This window comes from Gymnoscopelus microlampas (assembly GCF_963454915.1).
Source record: "Gymnoscopelus microlampas genome assembly, chromosome: 16".
Taxonomy (NCBI): domain Eukaryota; kingdom Metazoa; phylum Chordata; class Actinopteri; order Myctophiformes; family Myctophidae; genus Gymnoscopelus; species Gymnoscopelus microlampas.
Genome location: NC_139953.1, coordinates 4196695 through 4218680, shown reverse-complemented (window position 1 = coordinate 4218680; position 21986 = coordinate 4196695). Strand labels below are relative to the sequence as shown.

Genomic DNA, 21986 nt, shown 5'->3' with positions numbered 1-21986 from the left:
ACCCACTGGCCTTGCCCTTAAAAAGATGACATTCCAGGCTTGATCAGTTTAACAGATTAACTGTTGCATCCCACGCTTATGGTGTTTCTATTATTGACCTTTATATATTTTTTCTTTAAAAAAGTATAAATAAAAGAAAGCACAGTAACACCACTTCAAGAGAGAAGCAGGTTGGAGAGAGACAGACTAGTTTATAACATGTAATGTTTTATAGTAGCTAGATTACCCAGAAACACCACACAAGTCATTAATCTGGTCCAGTAAGATAATAGCAGCTCCCCTTGTGTTTTTTGCCTGAACTCACACTCTTCTCCTGTGCCTCAGGAAACATTATGCACCTGCTCTGCTGACTGTTTGCTGCAGTGGCGTCAGTTCAGCGAAAGCTAGGGTATGGCAGCTCATGCACGCGCGCGCAGCGCGCGTGCATGAGCCCCCCGTGCGCGCGCGCGAAATTTTTGTGCGGTTCTGGGCGGATTGGGTTCGCTTTTTTCCAGTTTTTGGTTACTTTATTTCGGTTTTAGGGTTAGGATTCGGGTTAGGTTAGGGTTATGCTATTTAATTCTTATTTTTGCCTGATTTTACCGATTTATTATCAAAAAGATTAAACACAATTAAATTTGCAAAAAGTGGGGGGTATGAAATCTTCTCTGTAATAGGAGTATGATAATAATACTTTGGATCTGATGGATAGGGTTCTGTGCAGACTGCAGTCCATTTAGAAACACTTTGGACGGGACCCTACCTGCTCGTAGTATCACTGTTGCCTGGTCCATTGCTCCTAACATTATCAGAATGGCAGCTGCTAGATCCTCTGATCTCTGATGACCATAACATTCTCCTCTTCAATACCTTCGGTTTTGGTCAAATTACCCCCCAACCAGGAGGCACCAGGAGGTTGTTTGTTTATAATTATTCACAACGTGGTCGTTAGTTTGAGTCGTGGCGGCCGGCGGGGGTTTATCACTTTTCTTTTTCTTTTTCCTCGGTAGCTTTCACTGTTTTAAAATACTTGCTTAAATATGCACACTTTGCATCTAGCACAGATTTATAGCACATGTATCCTCTTATATGTTGTTGAGCTCCTGATTATTTTCTTTCCGACTTGTATTCCACCGGCGACACGTGATTTAATTCACTGCTTGTTCACAAGAACGCCTCGTCCAAAAGCACTCGCCCCAAAAGCCAAAACACACTCGCCCGGGTATATCTGGCGGCCTCGGTCGGCGAAAAACATAGGGGCGAGTGTGTTTTGGGGCGAGTGTTTTCATTCTCCTCTCGTGTCTCGACACACACACACACACACACACACACACACACACACACACACACACACGGCCTGCCCCTTGATGACAGGCTCCGCTGCTCCTCCGATGCGCACAGCCAGTTAGTTGATAAAATCAAGATTTCAAACGCAAAGTAGGCCTACATTTTATTTTTTTACCCCTGGAGCCAGGGTATGGCAGCTGCAATAGCCTGCCATACCCAATTGACGCCCCTGGTTTGCTGCATGCCTGTTTGCTGGCTACATGTTTGCTGCCTGCATGTTTGCTGCATGTTTTATGGCTGCCTGCATGTGTTGGCTGCCTGTTTGCTGGCTGCATGTTTAGTGCATGCCTGTTTGCTGGCTGCATGTTTGCTGCATGCCTGTTTGCTGCATGTTTTCAGGCTGCCTGTTTGCTGCCTGCATGTTTGCTGGCCATTTGTTTGCTGCCTGCATGTTTGTTGGCCATCTGTTTTCTGCCTGCATGTTTGCTGGCTGCCTGTTTTCTGCCTGCCTGTTTGCTGGCTACATGTTTGCTGGCATCATATTCGCTGGCTACATGCTGGCTACATGTTTGCTGGCTTCATATTCGCGGGGTGCTCCTTCCATTCCGACATCTCGCCACTCCGACTAGTGGCTTCCGCGTGCGGTTAGGGTTAGGGTTAGGTATAGGGTTCGTTAACGTCGGAAAGGCGACATGTCGGAAAGGCGACATGCACCCCATATTCGCTGGCTACATGTTTGCTGGCTACATGTTTGCTGGCTTCATATTCGCTGGCTACATGTTTGCTGGCTACATGTTTGCTGGCTTCATATTCGCTGGCTACATGTTTGCTGGCTACATGTTTGCTGGCTACATGTTTGCTGGCTTCATATTCGCTGGCTACATGTTTGCAGGCTACATATTCGCTGGCTACATGTTTGCTGGCTTCATATCCGCTGGCTACATGTTTGCTGGCTACATGTTTGCTGGCTTCATATTCGCTGGCTACATGTTTGCTGGCTACATGTTTGCTGGCTCCATATTCGCTGGCTACATGTTTGCTGGCTACATGTTTGCTGGCTTCATATTCGCTGGCTACATGTTTGCTGGCTACATGTTGGCTGGCTTCATATTCGCTGGCTACATGTTTGCTGGCTACATGTTTGCTGGCTTCATATTCGCTGGCTACATATTCGCTGGCTACATGTTTGCTGGCTGCCTGCTTGCGGTCGCCACTCACCTCATCCTCACCTCATGTCACCTATACTGTACTGTACCCCAGTCCACACTGCCCCCTCACAAGTGTGAATTAAAACATTTTGACCTTTTACTACTTGTGTTCCTGTCTGCATTCAGGTCTGCCAGTTTTGCGTGACAATAAACTGTTCTTGTTTTCTTTTTCAGAGCAAACTCTGGAGATACAGATGATTTTGTGACAAATTTGATTTGGATTGCAATTTACAATACAATAGACAATACATAATATTTGGCTAAATGGGTAGCTTAAGCCATTAAAACCGGGAACACATCTGTGTAACCTCTTAAACCATAATTGTATACTTTGGCTATTGACAAATAACAGATATACAAGCTCATGCCGCACTATGAGCTTAGATGTATGTATGTATGTATGTATGTATGTATGTATGTATGTATGTATGTATGTATGTATGTATGTATGTGTGTATGTGTGTGTGTGTGTGTGTGTATATATATATATATATATATATTAAGGCCGGGCCGTTAACGCCGTTAACGGGCTAAGTTAACGCGGACTCTTATCGTGCGATAAAAAAAAATTACCGCCGTTAATCTATTCTCAAAGTTGGGTCTGGACTGGGAGCCAAAACATTAGCTGATGTAGCTGGGCGAATTACTCTGTGTCTGTGTGTGACTGCAATGCGTGTGTGTGTGTGTGTGTGTGTGTGTGTGTGTGTGTGTGTGTGTGTGTGTGTGTGTGTGTGTGTGTGTGTGTGGGGGGGGGGGGGGGGGGGGTAGGTGTCGGGTTTGACATGGTGTACAGGCGTGCGCACTGCCTCTCATTCATTTCACTCAGACAGAGAGAGGCTGCGTGTCGGTGCGAGCGTGTTGCTCCACTCGTTAATTCATTTGCTTCAGGTCTGTAAGCCCAGCGAAGCTTATTAAAGTGGTCATTGGACAAAAGCAGAGCCTCCGCTACCGTGTTGATGAACAAACATAGCAGTAGTTGGGCGCTGTTTGGTAATACTTGTTGCTAGAGCATGCTAATGAGTGCTACATGCTAACAACAACAAACACATGTATGCTATTAAGCGTGCGGGTGCACACGCACACACACACACACACACACACACACACACACACACACACACACACACACACACACACACACACACACAGTGTAGGACAGTGGTTCTAAAAGTGGGTCCTTATATGGGTCTGTAACTCGGGAGTGTACAAACCAAATGGACCCTTATGGGTCTGTAAATTCAGTATCCAAATGGAACCAATTGTTCACAATTTTCAATGATAGGCCTACTGGAGAAACTTTTCAATAGCAGACTAGATTCTTTTTTGGGAAATTTTAATGTAGCCTACTCTCAGAGAGTCGAATATGGTTTTAGAACTAACAGATCAACATCTCAGGCATTGATGGAATCCATTGAAAGAATCACAGTTGCAATTGGAATATTAATTTACCCCAAAAAAGCTATTGACACTATCTATCACACCATATTAATAAACAAACTGGAGAAAATTGGTATTAGAGGCATTGCAGTAGACTGGATTAAAACAAAGTTATTTGGACAGACGTCAACAGTTTGTGAAGCTAGGCAAATACAGCTCAAATCATTTGGGCGTCTCCCAGGGGTCAGTATTGGGGCCCAAACTTTTTATTCAATTATTCAATATCAATGATATTTGCCAAGTTTCTTTCTAAGCTGCTGTCACTGGTACTTTTTGCAGTTGACACATATGTTTTTTGCTCTGGGGATTATCCAGATGATAATATAAAATCATTTGGAATAAACAGGGATTGCTTTTTCAAATGCAGTGTTTACACATGTTTTTCAGACTGGATAAAACTGTTTTTTTTATCGATCATATCGACATCGGTTATATCGGTTATCGGTCATAACAGCAATATATCATATCGGATATCGATATCGGCCAAAATCCCATCGGTGCATCCCTAGAACACACATATTTTGAATGCCTTCGGCAGACTTCAAATGAGCCATTTTAATCTAGATTAATCTAGATTAACTCCAGGATTGCAGATAGATTAATCTAGATTAAAAAAATTAATCTATGCCCACCTCTAATATATATATGTATATATATATATATATATATATATATATATATATATATATATATATATATATATATATATATATATATATATATATATATATATTTTATTTATTTTTTTATATATATTTTTTTTTAAGCAAACATTTTTAACTCAAATCTTTGCTTCTGGGGGTCCCTGGAACAATATATTTTAGCTGAGGCGATGATTGACAGGCAAAATCCCTCAACAGCGACACCCACAGGCAAAGATTTCTTTTTTCATTGCAGTTGAAAAGGCTTTAGAAATGTGAGAAAAAAACACCTGCAATGGCTAACTGGAGTGGAATTTTCAGTTAAAACCTTTTATACACGTTTGAAGGACCATGACAAACACTTTTAATGGGTTGTAAAACTGAATGTCATGAAAGCTTTAATATCAGGTATCAACTTGTATCTGACTTCAATGACTCCCTACCTGTTCTGCGGAATCTCTCTCTCTCTCTCTCTCTCTCTCTCTCTCTCTCTCTCTCTCTCTCTCTCTCTCTCTCTCTCTCTCTCTCTCTCTCTCTCTCTCTCGCTCCACCCCTCATGCCACTGTTTCTGAACATGGAAATGAATCTTGTATTTCACGCAGTGTGACTACAGTTAGCTACAAAACAACTTAGGCCGAAGATCAATCTACTGACAATTACTTGGACAAACAGGATTCATTGACAGGTAAGGACTGTACCAGAAAAAAACAAACAGTAGAACTGTATGACTGTACATTATGCTAGTATAAGATGATGCTGATGAATCTTTTTAAAAAGTCTTCATACAAATGTAGCCTATTAAGTGAAAGTATCAATACTGCATTGTAGAAATACTCTGTTAAAAGTCCGGAATTCAAAATGTCCTTGATTAAAGTACAAAAGTACTACCCATTTCACAAAGTTTTCAAATGTATAAAACTAGAGGGTCGGGGCGCTGCGTGCCCCTCCCCCCTATCCGCTGCGCGGTGCTTTGTGTTTGTTGGTCTCTATAATATATAAAGCCATAATAGGAGATGTTCCCAATGGAGCTATGCCCAAATATGGAGTGTGTTGTCTGACCTCACTTGGGTCTCGTTGGGCGGTGGTCGGCGATGACGCTAAGGAACAACATGGCCGACTGTAATGTTGTGAGTTTGTGTTGGCCGCAATTAATTATGCTGCGAGGGGTCAGATGTGTGCTGAGCAGTATGAAGTGGCCTACAGACTGCGCGTAGTAATTCTGCACGTTGTGGCGTGTCTTGTTAGTGACATTGATATGTTGTTTTTGTGTTTAGTCCCACACAGTGGCAGTTTTTTTTGGGGGGTTTTGGGTTTAGAAATGTATTATAGGATGCATAAAAATCTTTTGAAAATAGCTGATCTACATGTCTACATATACGTCATGATCTACATGTTCACAATGCGTCGCATTGTGAACAGTTTGTAGATCAGCTATTTTAAAATGGCCAATAGGGCTGAAGTGGTTTTGTATTAATAATCAAAATCTACAAAGTAACTAGTTTTCAAATAACTGTAGTGGAGTAAAAGTACAATATTTGCCTCTGAGGTATAGTGGAGTAAGTGGAGTGAACGTTGCGTACCGTTGCCCGGAACGGATCACCGTACTGTACCCCGGGACCGCCTGGGGAGGTAGTCTCAGATCCGCATCATACGTACTCGGGTACGGAACCATGCAATGTGAATCCATCCGTACCAATAGAAGGAAGTGGACTGTTAACCATATATGCTTATATATTTTTTATAATGACACATTATTTTACCTGGGTTGTACATTCTCATAGATCTACTTGAATGTTGACAAGAAATAATTATCCCGCTAGTGTTTGAGTAGCGCAAGCCGTGAATGAACATAAACAAAAAACACTGCTGCTAGGATGAATATACCAAGGATTAGACCGTGACGTCAATGCTAAAATACCAAGGATGCGTCACTGACATCACTGTCATGATAATTACAGACAAGGTTACATTGCAAGGTTACAAAGACCCAGTCTGAATCCACCCTTAAGTACAGTACTTGAGTACATCACTTAGTTACTTTACACCACTGTCTACAGGTACTGCTGAGGTTAGAGCAACAAGGCAGATGCACTGACAGTGAGGCCTTGAGGTTTTTGAGGCAGACCTGAGTGAACTGCCGTCTGAGTTGCATATGGATGGGCCAAGTTATTTATTTAAAAATTGCATTATTGTACTTGCATATTGATATGAAACATACTTTGGGATCATAAACGTCGACATGATTCAACGTAGCTAACTCAACTTTTCAGATTAGCTTGACAAGATCAACCAATGCGAGTCGATGGGAATATGCATCACTGTGAGTGACGCGGTCCCTGGGTGAAACGCCTGTTATTTTACCCATTTAAACCGGGAAAGCATCTGTGTCATTTTAGATTTTAGCATAGAGATATATGTAGCAACATATATCTACAAGCTCACAGCGCGTCACTTCGTGCCACGCTGCGAGCTTCTACATCTGCTATTTTTTTAAGATTTTGAAAATATTGAAAATGTTTGCATTTTTTTTTCTTTTTTACGAATCTTCCCCTCTGGGGTTCCCTGGCAGAAAACATTTTCAGATGGAGGTCCACGGCCAAATACATATCATTTTAGCATGAACAAGTTTGAGAACCACTGATTTAGAAGGCATTTATAGAATGGGCCTCACGTCTTAATGGGTTAAGTCACACCTGGTGGTAGATCTGAGTTGAAATGGTTTCAGAGTGATCTGTACAGTGATTACATTCCGCCACGTTTATGCTTCCATGGAAGTGAAGTAAAAGACAGTGAGGAATGTGCTCTGACTAATGACTGTCACATACTGTAACAGTTTTATTAGTTATGTTTATGGTTTATGTACTTATTTTATTACCGTTAACTAACGTTGGCTGGTGCAATCAAGTGAACTGAACAACCATGTTGATGGTTATGAATATGCTCCGTTGTACAACAACACTTTGCGGATGCGACAATTGTGGGCTTGTAGATCGGCTATTTTAAACATTTGACACTGTTGTACGACTAAGTATAGCTTTGAGACACAGGCCCTATGTTACAAGCAAATGTGTCATAATATTATAATATTATGAATATAATCATATTAAATACTGTCGTTTCTACACCCCAGGCCGAGGGGAACTCCTATCCTAACAAGTAGGCCTACTTGGAATTGTAGGAGTTGAGGCATTACATTTAGTTTGACTCTGAAAATAGCCGATCTACAAGCTCACAATGCCTCACAACCCGAGGCGTTGTGAGCTTGTATATCAGCTATTTTCACAATTGTTCTTATATTATTTGAGAATTAGGCCAATGATTGACCAGTTATTATAGTATAGTAAGTCAAATAAAAATACGCAGCAATGAACAAAAACAATTGTTTTTAATTTGACTTCAATTTCTGACGTTGTAAAAGAGAGCAAATAAGATGATGTTATGAATGAGATATTTATGAGAATAGAACATTTGAATTAGATTATTTTACAATGTGTGTATATACTGACATTGTTGTTATTAAAATAAAACTCTATACTGATATTGTTGTCAGACTCATGAACATAGTGTGAGATTATGGATGGTGGTGGAATGAGCAGAGTGAGAATCATATCTTATTGCTTGAGCCCCCAACATGTCTGTGCATGGTCCTGTGTAGACCACTGGTTCTCCAACTTTTCAATCTAAAAGACCCCCAGTTTGGTTTGGATTAGTCAACAGACCCCCATAACTCTGAGAGTGTACAAATGGAACAAAATGGACCCGTAAAGTTTCCATGTGTACACTCTCAAGAGTTACAGACCTGTAAGGGTGCATTTGGTTCCTATCTAACAACAATTTAAGATGGAGATCTTAGGGGATGGTCTTTAGTTTGAATTTATTTGATAGACTGACTGATCAGCTGGTTGATGGGTTTCATACTTTATTAGTATTTATGTATGACAATAACAAACATGAGGGCTGCTGTAATTTAAATTCTCAGGCTGATATATTTTACAGTCCACCCCTGCACTCAATAATATTTTTTCCGCTCTGTATTTTGTAATCCATTGTGAACAATTTGTCAATTAGCACAAATGCTGCTCCGGTGTATAACCACAGCAATGCAGTAATCATCACACTGAGGAAGGCCTTGGGCCAGAAAAAAAGTTCTGATCAGCCCCTTATAAAAGCAGCTTCTTATAGGGTTTAATGTGAAAAGGCAAAAGTGCCTGTTATTCTTCATTGTTATTTATTTTAAAGGTGCATAAGGCCGACACATACTTCACTTTTAGTGCCGAATTGGTTCAGCTCGGTCCAGACTACAATTACAGCAATGTCATAATACATTATTATAATGGATTATTACAATAACGCTTGAAATATATCATCTTATAAGGTATGTAATTGTTTTATTAATGTGACCAATATACAGTGCAGACAATTTTCTGAGATAAAGTAGACAGCCAAGTGCCTATTCCTGAAGGCAGCCAAGTGCCTGTTCATGAATGACCCTAAATAATTATGTACATAGATTTAGCACTTGTATAGAAGTTACAAAGGTGGGTGAGAGTGTATTTTAACAGACTGTTGGCTTTGCAGAAGACAGTGTTACTTGAGAACAGGAGGAGACACAGTTCTACCTACTAAACTAGTTTTTTTTGTTTGGCAAGCTACTGTAGGTGTTTTCCAGTGAAGAACTCTTACAACATTACTGTGATACAGTTGCGTGGAATTGTGTAGGGTATGCCAAGAAGGAAGCTTGAGAGTAAAGACAGATGAGTGATTAGATAATGAAGTGCATGGCAGGAATTGTTTTGTATTTAATGTTGCATCCTGACAGTAAGCAGCCATTCAAGAGAGAGGGACAGAGAGTTTATGTTGTTTCTGTCGTTGACCTCATTCTTGTCTTACTTACTTGGTTCAGCGGCTATTCAAAAGGAAGGGTCTCAGCAGTGTTGTCAAACTGGTGTTTCGATTTGATTTTTGATTTTAGAAAATGCCATTTAATACTACTTCTGAATGGAAAAAAAAAACGAGAGAAAAAAAAAGACAGCTGCGCCAAAAGCTTCTGTTATCTGATTTCCCCCAACGCCGCCTTGCCGCTGACTGTACCTGACTGTGAAGGTATAGTCGCCAAACTTGTTCTGTGACAACAATACTGCCCTGCCAAGCCAAAGTGCAGTAACTACGTTTTTGGACACACCGACTTTTTTGTGTATCCCAAAGGTCAAATTAACCTTTGTGATTTTGGGGGATAAACAATTACCTCAAGAACAGATGTAAAATTATTATAATATCACTTACATGCCGATATTTCATTTGGCTGAACAGTTGAAACACCTTTAAAGCCATTTTCAGTGATTCTTTTTTTGTAGTTACTGCACTTTGGCTTGGCAGGGCAGAATAGCCAAGGCACTGGACATGGTCATAAAATTACATTACATTACAGTCATTTAGCAGATGCTTTTATCCAAAGCGACTTACAATAAGTGCATTCAACATAGGTAGGGAACAAAACTACTAATCACCAGAAGTATTAAGTGCATTCTCTTCTAAAACAAGCAACTAACAGTATACCTAGCGCTAAGGTAAAAGTGCAATATATCAGCTACCTACTTTCATAAAGAGATGAGACAAAATAGGAAAATAAAATGAGCAAGAGCTAAAACAAATAAGTGTATCGGTCATTAGCACCGTGGCCTCTCTCACTGAATGAAAGGAAGGGATTGCGTTGCGACTAGCGTTGCCATGTCTTCTATATTTAAGCTATCTGTTTTTCTGTAAAGTTGCTTGTAAATATTGTCTGTTGCAGGCTGCTTTTTATTTGATGAGAGCTTGTAGATCGGCTATTTTCAAATACTCCTAAATGTTTAAAGTGCTCATGTGGCCTATTAACCTCGCATCACCAGTCTTTCCACCTCAGAGGAAAGCCTGGTATTCGTTATTAATGGCCCGTGTGATCCGGTCTAGGCCGCGCCTACTGGGGGAAAAAAAAAAGCAATTCCACTTTCCGGAAGTTGCGGTTCCGGTTTGGCGGAGCCACTATGTTTTGTTTCCCCCTGTTTGTTTCCCCAATCCCTATTTAAATGGCATACAATTTTTCCGTGGGATAACAAAGGTAGACAGACGCTAAATAGTGTCCGGAAAGTACACTCACATTTATATTTAAAAAATAAGCTAAACTACGCCGCAACAAGGATTTGATTAGGTAGGCCCTATTACAATGCCCTTGATCCCGGCCGTAGTTATTTTGGGGTGAAGTCTTTCCGGATTCGTGGTTCCGGCCTAAGGGGCCAGCCTGACATATTTACATTGAAGCTAATACGGAAGAGAGACAGTTCATATGAATGGCCTGTATGGCGCTGTTTTACCCCTGCAGCAGAGCCTTCTATTAGAGAGTTGCGCCAATGAGAAGAAAACAGCGTCGGTCACGTGGTTCATGTACAGTTGCTGGAAATAGTGACAAGGAGCCGTCGACTTCAATGCGTTCCATGAACTTCCGGTTTAGGGATTTGTCACTATTCGCCAATGTATGTGTATGTAGAAGACCTGGCCCGAAGAAGTGAACGGAGTTGGCGTAACTCTCTAATAGATGGCACTGCCCTGCAGGTGTCAGAAAGAATATTCTCTCATTGTAAGTGGATGGGTTTTTGGTGAACTTTAGACTAGATTTTCTTACCTTAATACAAATTGTCATAAATACTATATACTTCCAGTCGCTAGTTTAAAGTCTCCTTTCAATCATCATGATATGCGTTTTGCTAAATTATGGTCCCATTTATTTTAAAATTGACGATAAAGTAGGCTGGTGGGAATAACGTGTTCCTTCCACGCGCTACGTCCTACCGGGGAAACTCCTCCCTGTCAGGTGATAAGAAGGTCAGTTGGCTCTCATGCATTGAAGGAGGCATGAGCTCGGCTCTGGGCTCCCTAGGCTGGCAGAGGGAGTGTAGCGCCCAGGATTACTTAGATAATTGGCACCGGGTGAAAAAGGGTTACAAAATCGTGGGATAAAAAATATATATAAAAATATATATAAAAAACTAGAAAAAGTGCTCCTCGGAGCACAGGTCTCCGCCAGGTCAGGTAGGTTATTGTGGCCTTCTGGTGGCGTTATGATAAGCCAATTTGAAAAGCGTTCCATTTCTTCTTAGGCCCTTCTTAGGCCTAAAATGTGTTTTGCAAAAATCGGTCTCCTGGTGGCACTATAACAGGCCAATCTAAAAAATCTATGAAGTAACATATTTCCCATATAAGTGTCATACGCACACATCAGGTGTAATATACAGTCCTTATTATTGGACTTTGATTGACTTTTCACAGGAGGGAAAAAAAACGATGCTCCTGTAGAGTTGGCCAGAGCTGTGTTGGGAGATCAAAGAGAGTGAACTCTATATTTGAGGTCACCATATTAAGTGGTAAATTAAACGGTAAATCTGGCATGTTTTCATATAAAATCGGTCTTTTTACGCACATCCTACAAACCACAATTACATTTACTGAATTGTGTTAATTAGTCTAATATAACATTTTAATGACCTAAAAAAAAAGAACTGAGATCACAGCTGGGCTGGCCAGCCAGCTGCCACAAGTCAATCGACACTGCTTACACTATTCAGCTGTCCGATACCAAATATAGCAAGTATATTTCACATTTATGTTTTGACGACATAAACATGACTGCTTGGTGGTAATACACTTTCATGCTTTGGAGGATGATCCAATGTGCGGACTCTATTTCTCATTGATGTTTGCTTATTGCCGGTATCAGCTGAGAACCCGGGAGACCCCTGGGAGATGGAATGTTGAGGTGGAGCGCCACACCTATCATCACATTTTGGATGTGCTTGTTTTTCTACTTGTGTACAACTTACAACAATAATTTCCTTTTCAGGTTCTGTGCTACATGTAACAAAAACAAAGTTTATGAATGACTTTCTAATGACCGGGACATCGTCAGAGGCGTAGCCAAAAAGGCTCCTTAAAATGAATGTTTCACAGTATGACCTTAAAGGAATGCAGTGTCCTAACTAGTTTAATGCTGTGTCCTGACAGTCAGCAGCCATTCAAGAGAGAGGGACAGATTCTGGCGTTGCTAGGGTTGACCTGTATAAAGACTAGGTAATAACATACGTATCATGTTTTAAGTTATTCATGTCGTGTTTTGATTGTTGACCTGCAACATTCTTTTCTCCCTTTCAGAATACAAAGACGGCCCAGAAACACCAGGAGTAATCAGATCCAGTCAGAACCTCCAGTCACAGAACCACGGTAAATGTTTTCATCCATGCAGGCAATGCTAGAGCCACATCATACTCTTTATTCATTGCAGGGGTGTTTTTAAGTGTAAATAATTTGTGTCTGAAGAACAAAAACAAGTTGCGTTCTTATGTGCATGCAACAATACAGACCACCTTGAACCTTGAGATCCACCCTGTTTTTTTTGCTTAGCTTAGCAGTAAACACAATGCAAATGGCAACATGCAGTTATAAATAATAAACACAAACAGCTTCTGACTAATGCTGCAGCATGTTTTAATACGTATTTGGATAATTAGTGTAATTCTCTAATTAAAGTAATAACAATTATCAGTCAATTAGAGTCATATTCCTTGTTAAGACCTGGTTAAAACTTTTGGCATTCATTTCAGCAAATGGAAGGAGAGGAGCACTGGGTTGAACCTCAACTCATTAGAAGCCGTGAGTATCTATCTATCTATCTATCTATCTATCTATCTATCTATCTATCTATCTGTTTTTCTCAGTGAATCACATTATTTATGTGTACTGTCTTGTTTTCTCATCAGATTTCCATCATCTCACACTGGACCCAAACACGGCAAAGGAAGGACTCTCTCTGTCTGAGAACAACAGAAAGGTGACACGGCTGGAACAGGAACTGTCATATCCTGATCATGTTGACAGATTTCTCACATATTACCAGGTTCTGTGTACAGAGGGTCTGACTGGACAATGTTACTGGGAGGTAGAGTGGAGTGGAATGGTTAATGTAGCAGTTACTAACATAGGAATCAACAGGAAAGGATATGGTGCAGACTGTCGGTTTGGAAATGACAAGTCCTGGGCTCTGGAATGTTCAGATAATTGCCAAGGTGACGCTTACAGAGTCAGACACAATTGCGAGTCCACAGACCTCCCTGTCCGTCCCTCTGAATCCAACAGAGTAGGAGTGTATCTGGACTGGCCTGCTGGGATTCTGTCCTTTTACAGAGTGTCCTCTGACACACTAACACACCTGTACACCTTCTCGACCACATTCAGTGAACCCCTCTACCCTGGATTCTGGTTGTACCGTGGCTCCTCAGTGTCTCTGTGTAAGATAAAGTAAGTAGAATGGAGGAATACACACACGCGCGCGCGCGCACACACACACACACACACACACACACACACACACACACACACACACACACACACACACACACACACTCGCACGCACGCACACACGCACATAGTTATGCAGTTAAGTCCATTTTCTGAATGAATGAATAAATGTATTTGGGGATTAAAGGAAAGAGCACATCCACACTTCAACATATAGCAAACACAATATCATATAAAATATAACATATAAATAAAATAACATATAAAAACACAATAAAGACGTAAGGCGTGTTTCCTTTGTGGTCCAGAAACACAGAACAGTCACACCATTAAAAAGACAACTACATAATAACAAACTATGACACAAGTATCAGCATCAGGCAGCAGCATTACTGTTAAGCCTAACCTTAACCCTAAACCTAACCTCACAAAAACAATGCCTAAACTTAATCTTAAATCCTAATTCTAACCCCTAAACCTAACCATAAACCTAAACGTTGAAATGCAACGTACCTAGAATTTAACGTTTTTGTGGTCCAGAAATGTTGTCATTGAACGTTTCTGGAGAAATGTACAGTGACAACGTTTCCTCTGGCGATTGGGTTGTTGGGAACAATGCAAATAACATACTGTACGTTTAGTCTTGTCAGCTTGTGACTACTTAGAGACAATTGAAACTTATCAAAAGTGGTCTGCAGGTTTGCAGTGGCCAATTCAATAGATGGGGCAATACTATATAAATTGGGTCGTCCACATAGCAGTGGACATCACAGTGCAGGGAGGGGAGTGCAATAGCGTTATATGTACAGTACAGTGTAAATAAAAGAGGACCTAAAATGGATCCCTGTGGGACACCTTTATCAATTAGAAGAGAGCGGGATCTAGCACCCTCAGCAACAACTGCTTGTGTTCTCTCTGACAGATCATTTGAAAACCAGCTGACATGCTTCTTGCTTTTAATTTATAACATCTCTGTTTCTCATTCTGTCACACAACCCCTCTCTCTGTGTGTGTGTGTGTGTGTGTGTATGTGCACGTGTGCGCGCGCGTGTGTGTGTGTGTGTGTGTGTGTGTGTGCATGTGCGTGTGCGTGTGCGTGTGTGTGTGTGTGTGTGTGTGTGTGTGTGTGTGTGTGTGTGTGTGTGTGTGTGTGTGTGTGAGTGTGTGTGTGTGTATGTGTGTGTGAGAGTGTTTCTAGACTCTCCTCTGAGGTGGATCAGTCAAACATGGGCATTGTGAGTAAAAGCAGCTCCTCAGAATAATCACACAGACTGAACATCAGGAAAGTTACTGATTGTTTGTTTGTCTTCCTCTCTTCCTCACTGCCTTCTGTCTTTCAGAGCAGTTTTATACCCACCGTGAACACAGAACACACAGCCAATGAATACAGGTAACTCATCATAAACAGCTTCATTGGTACAGTACAATCTTAGTCTTTAAGCCCATCAGCTAATTACTCACCACAGCTGAGTCTTCCTGTTTACAGTAACATGTTTCTATTGAACAACCAACTGGGATAGAGTAATATCTGAGGTGTCAGCTTTGAACCGGTGCTCCATGTACTGTAGCAGAGCACATGACAAGTGAGACTAGTAAACACAACAACACTGCTCTCACAGCAGCATGTAGGCTTCAAACTTGTTACTTTAAAAATGTTAAAATACATAAATCTGAATAGGATACACTGTTTGTCTGCGTTTCACTACAAAGGATTCCAACACTGGGACACACGTGCACAAGCTAATCTCAGGCACCACTGCACCGATTGACATTAAACTGTGCACACACACTCCCAGTAGGCCTAGGAAGAACAAATCAGGTTCATGGTGGCAATATAAAAGGCCACTTCACATCAAATGTGTAAAGTTGCTACAAAGTTTCTATAAACTGTTGAAATTAAATGTTCAATTTTGTAATTTTCACTAGATGACTGCACATCCCTAGTTAGGCAACCAGGCCTTAGCAAAGATCTGTGCGGAGCGCACTTTTATAGTTGTATTTTATTTTATCGTATTTATGTATTTCATTTAAGAGTGTGTGTGTGTGTGTGTGTGTGTGTGTGTGCGTGCGTGCGTGCGTGCGTGCGTGCGTGCGTGCGTGCGTGCGTGTGCGCTTCAACATTCGCGGAGCAGGGCTGATCCAGTGCGATCAATCAGGGTTGGTGTTTGGAACGACAGGAGAAGGAGAAGTCCTCTACAGGACTGTTCAGTGGGAGAAAGAAAAGCTCCAATCAACAGGAAAGACTTCTGTAGGACCTCTGTTTAGCATTAAGTGTCCTCAGGAGTCTATCAGCCAGCTGCGCCTGCCACACTGCTATATCACACCTGGTGAGGAGCTGTTTTATGATTCTGGGCAGCAATGAGCAGGTTACTGCCTTGCATGGTTTCCTCCACCACCAGTGTGTGAATGGGTGAATGTAACACAAATTCTAAGGCACTTTAGTTAAAGGCACCATAGAAAGCAAAACTTTATTTTTTCACACAACACAGTATAACAGTCAATAATATGTTGAAATCCAATGTGGGCGGTTGTATTTGATCAGAGCCTCTGAACACAGAGTCATGGATACTGTTGCCTACGTCTTCCTGTTGAACTCAATTGTCGTCGCTGTCCGGCGGGAACCAACCAACTCCATTTTCAGCTTCTTATTTTTTCACAAATCAACGCTATTGAACACCCTTTACGTCTGTGTAAAAAAAAAAAGATTAACCAATAAAAAGTATTAAAAAGCGCTTCTGACAAAACCTCCCAACTCCATTGGATCCTCAAACTGTCCGTCAAACCAACCATCTCCACCCCCTCTCCAGTGCACTGCTGCGTGCCTCAGTGAGTGCACACAGAGGAGCTCTGCTGCGTGCGGAAGATAAACAAACTTTAACGAGGCAGGGTTTTCCCCCCGTAGTCTGTTAAAACTATGCAGTGTACCTGTTTATATGAAAACAAGTAATTATATTTCTAAAATCTATGAAGTGTTTAATGAGGAGAGCAATGTGACAAGAAATTAGTTCATAGCATTTCTCTCGCTAGTTCCACTGAAACTCCAACTCCGTGAAACCCTCTTTGCAGAGGTTATTGTAATATTCAAAGTCCTGTTTATTATTGTAGGCCTATATAATAAGTGTCATGAAGCATCAGGGCATTATTTCTCACGTTGTGATGCATTGTGAGCTTGGAGATTCATTGTCAATTTAGCCCCATTTGGAACCTCTCCCTTCCGTAGCGATTGGAGCTATAGACGCCTTAACAGACGACGTCACACTGGTATGAAACAGTATGCGCGCGCAGGTCGGCAGCAAAAGAACCCCACCTCTCATAAGATGCAATGTAAAAGTGGTCACAGTCTCACGTGTAAAAATGCATCCCATCAAACTTTCAGATGCTGTTTTTCTCCCAGTGTGGAGGAAGAATGCTTAGGATTTTTACTGTGATCTCTCGCTCTTGAAATATATAATCCTTGGTTTCTGTTGTGTGTAAACAATAATAACTATTCAAAGCAGTTGTCCTCAAAACTCCACCTCCAGTGGCTGTCATAAGAACGGAGGGAGCGCTCTATGATCATGGCACCAGAACCTGCTTGGCTCGCGCAGCTGCAGCCCGTCAAGACTAATTTATGCTCCGTCCCGCGAAGGTGTCGCGCGCAGAGAACGGCCGAGAATAGCAGATCTCCAAGCTCACAGCGGTCGCATCCGCGACGCGATTGTGAGCTTGTATGTCAGCTGTTCTCTGTGCGCAATACCGTTGCACGATGAAGTATATATGTGTCGCTAGGACGCACCCCACTAGCCTACACACAGAGGTGGTTGAATGAACTGAAACAAGCTCACCCTAAAACAGCAGGTTTGGGGATCTGTTGGGAATTGATGACATGAAACGGTCACCTGTGCGTCCAGTCTCAATGTTTGTAAACACATAATTGGTCTATAGTCAGCTGTTATATCAATGACCGACAAAACTCCTACCTCCACTTGAGCTGGATTTGGGTAAAGTGGTGATAATATAATGACACATGCAAGTATATGACAATATTAAGTCACAATACCAACTTTGATGAGGCAGTATTGCTTTGTTTTAAAAATGTAAGGTTTTCTTCATTTCCTGAAAAGTTTATTATTTTGTTTTTTCATTTCCTGAAAAATGAGCGTTTTGGAGTTAGCTGTTTGCTGTCGGACAGCGGAGATATGTTACTAAAGACAATTTCTTTTGAAATCAAATGGAAACTAGAATGTTTCAAAACCTTTTCACAGGTGATGATCTGTCTGTGGCACACATCACAGATGAGGGAGAGATGGAACTCTTAAAACCACAGGAAGTGACTCAGACTCACGTGGTTGTAAATGTGACCCAGCTGTCTCTCTATGGGATCGTGGAGACGATTAAAGAATTCATGAAACCAACCAAGGGTCAAGTTCTGCTGTTCCTTCAACCACCGAGATGTGGGAGGCGGATACTGAGTGTATTGCTACTGCCGAGCAATGTGCCTCTCAAAGAGGTAAAATATATTTTCTGTTAAAGGTAGGGTATGTGATTTTCTTTGGTTAAAATAAGTGTTAAATAACTCTATATTCTGATAGTACTCATTGCTATAGAGTGTTTGTTCAGTAAAAGGAGTCTCCTTGTTTATAAAACAGAAAATGCATTTTCGTTTCAGTTTCGGTTTCATTTCCAAATGTATCCAATCAGGATAGAGAACTCAATCAGGATATAGATTAAACAAGTGACATTAGAAGTGATGACCCTAAGAAATGAGCAGGCAAAATTGGAACTGGAACACTATAAACATGAAGCTTAAAAATTGGCACTTTCTCCTGATTGGCTGAGATTTTGACGTATCTACCGGAAAATGTATTTTCTGTTTATTAAAGAGCTGGAGAGACGGGGAGACTTCTATTACTGAACAAAGTGCTTCTACATTTTGGTTAATGGTACGTTCAAATCCTCCAGATCTGTAGAGGGCACTGTGGAGTAAATACAAATAATGTCCGTCTCGCTGACATATTTTATTTTCTGCCCAAAAAGTGTATTTTACAGAGTAGGTGGGGTGCGTTTAGGCGTGCGCAGTTGGAGAATAGACTTTCAACAACACAAAACAGCCTTTGCTTCGGTGAGTAGTGAAATGGTTTAGTTTATTTTCACTATAGTTGAGCGCTGGCAGGGCAGTGGAATTCCTTGTACATGCGCAGAGCGAGGGGTCTTCCAGAGCGTTAGAGGGAACTCACTAACGCTCTGAACCAGAGCTAGCTACAGATATACATACAATACATACCAATGAGCCATCCGTCTCCAGCAGCTCCTTGCTCAAGGCGCATACCCACAGAGCTGTTATGGAAAATAAATGAATCATGTGCACCTCCGGGGTACCGGGCGACCACATTTAGAAGGATGTTGTCAGAGTCGCAGATGAGTTGGACATTAATGGAATGGTAGCGCTTGCGGTTAAGGTATGGGAATGGATCTGGAGATGGTGCCTTAATGCGCACGTGCGTGCAGTCTATTGCACCAATGGTGTTTGGTAGACCAGCAATAGAATGGAATCCGAATTTGATGGGAATCTGTTCCGCTGCTGTGTAGGGGAACTTGATGTAAAGTGGGGCCAGTTTAATTAATCCATCCAGGACTGGTGGAAGAATGCGGCTGATAGTTGGCTGAGAGATGCCCACCCTGTCTCCACATACTGTCTGGAATGTACCAGTGGCTAAAAAGCCCAAGGTAGAAAGTACCTGTACATGTGGTGGTACTGGATTAGAGCGTCTGGTACGGCTCCGCAGTGCTGGCTCCAAACTGTTACACAGTTCTAGCAACACAGCTCTTGGCAGTCTGAAGCGTGAAAATAAATATTGGTCACTTCGGGCAAAGGGGTCTACATGGTCCTGAAAATGCGTTCCCTCCCTAGGGCACGATCGGCGGCATCTTGCAGCAGCAACAAAATTGCCATTGTGTGAAAGGTGCAGAAAGAGGCGTTTGGTCCTATAAATAGAATGATCAATCACTAATTAACCCATCAGCTTGGATCCAAATTTACATAATTTATGTAAATATAAGTGTTATTGTATGTGGTGGGATTGGTATATATATATATATATATATATATATATATATATATGTGTGTTAATATACAGTGTGTGTGTGTGTGTGTGTGTGTGTGTGTGTGTGTGTGTGTGTGTGTGTGTGTGTGTGTGTGTGTGTGTGTGTGTATGTATATATATATATATATATATATATATATATATATATATATATATATATAACCATATGTAATATAGAAATTACTGTCTATATATATAGGTCACTATACAAACTTTTTCTAATGAAAAAAAAAGTACACATGATAAGCATTATGAATTTCATATTATCCAACTGTAGAATTGAAGAAACTTCGAGAATTAATTAGTTTTGCACAAATATGTCACACTTAAGAACTCAAAGGCCAGCCTAAGAGTGCTCATCAGTGTGTGTAGATTCTGTTCTTACCTGAGAACAGATCACAGCTAAGAAAACATTGGAGTATACCAAAATCTTCTTGAAAACCTCTTAAATGGGTCTAAGAAAAAAAATCCTCTTAAGAAAGTGTGTGTAGATTCTGTTCTTACCTAAGAACAGATCACAGCTAAGAAAACATTGGAGTATACCAAAATCTTCTTAAAAACTTCTTAAGTGGGTTTAAGAAGAAATTTCCTCTTAAGTACCGTTGCTGAATGAGGCCCAATGTGTTTATTCCTTGTTCAAAGTATGAAAGACATTCAGTTGTATTAAAGCCTTCTGCCTTTAAAAAATAATACTACTCCATCCTGATTGGCTAAGATTGACTTACAACGTTTGCAGGAGTGCTCCGTTTTGAACAAAATGCCTCAAATCATGAACACAGCATTTCCGTGAAATTTAGCACACACATTCCCACTAGGCCGAGGAAGAAATGCCACTTGAAATTTTCAAATCAGCCTCATGGTGGCGCTATAACAGGCCGATTTGTGTTTTTACCTGTAACTTCATCGGAGTGGCCCGTTTTGAATAAAATGCCGCAAATCATGAACGCAGCGTCCGATTGCGGTGAAACTTTGCACACACATTCACACTACCTTGAGGAACAAATGCTACCCTTTTAACATTGACCTATTATAACGCCACCAGGAGGCCTATTTTTGCTAAACTTTATTTTTCATATTACTCCGACAAATGTTTTCCAAACATCATACACATTATCTCTTTAGTTAAGTGTTTAAGATCATACATGGGCAACTGGCGGCTCCTTTCGTGTAATAGGCCCCAGGAAGAGAAAGCCTGCAGCATCTATTAGTTTGGAATCCAGGGGCCTGTTCCTCAAAAGGTGAATAAACTAAGCCTGGACTTAAGCCAAATCCAGACTTGACAAAGTCGGGTCCATATAAGCCTCGTTTATTCCGTTCCTCGAAGCAAAGCCAGGCTGAAAAGGAGCGACTTTGTCGAGCTAGGCCTTGTCAAGCCAGGCTATGTCCAGCCAGGATAATGAAGCCAGGCTTCACGTATTTCTATAAAAGACCATGAAAGTCGATAGCAGAATCCTTGAACTTGACCAATCATGGAGTCCAAAACCAGAGCGGCGTTCCTCTCTGTGGCTGAACAGCAGCATTGCAGCAGCTCATGAAATCATACAAGGAAGTAAAATCTAAAATGTATTATAAGCGAGAAAGGAAACGCGACCGCAATAAATAGATCCAGGGAGAAAGCGTGGCAAGGTATTGCAAGCACACACAGAGTGTGTGTGTGTGTGTGTGTGTGTGTGTGTGTGTGTGTGTGTGTGTGTGTGTGTGTGTGTGTGTGTGTGTGTGTGTGTGTGTGTGTGCGCGCGCGACGGTACGGGACGGCAACGGGACGCACGGGACGGGACGCCGCGGGGGGTTGACCGCGACTGGGGGCCGCGACGGGATGAGCGGGGGACAGGGGGACGGGGGGCGAGACACGCAATAACCCCATTTGCAAGACCACTTTGGTAGAGGTTTGGGTTGTGTAGTTACCTTGCCATCATGATGTAACTCCAAAGGTGGACAAGAAATAAAAAATAATTTCTCCATTGACTAGAAATTGATCATTTAAAATATGCTCCTCATTGACTTACATTCAGTGAAAAAAAAAATCT

General features: G+C 41.4%; 1 protein-coding gene across 1 annotated transcript in view; it reads left to right on the top strand.

Moving 5' to 3' along the window:
• Positions 1–5140: 5140 nt before the first annotated feature.
• The window catches only part of LOC311062498 (uncharacterized protein), a 112162-nt gene continuing 95316 nt past the window's right edge, over positions 5141–21986 (top strand). Inside the window, exons 1-6 of the mRNA XM_084081577.1 lie at positions 5141–5237; positions 12734–12802; positions 13183–13231; positions 13339–13876; positions 15075–15111; positions 15217–15266. Coding sequence (XP_083937703.1) covers positions 13186–13231; positions 13339–13876; positions 15075–15111; positions 15217–15266 — 671 coding nt within the window. The 5' untranslated portion in view covers positions 5141–5237; positions 12734–12802; positions 13183–13185. The remainder of the gene's footprint in view (positions 5238–12733; positions 12803–13182; positions 13232–13338; positions 13877–15074; positions 15112–15216; positions 15267–21986) is intronic.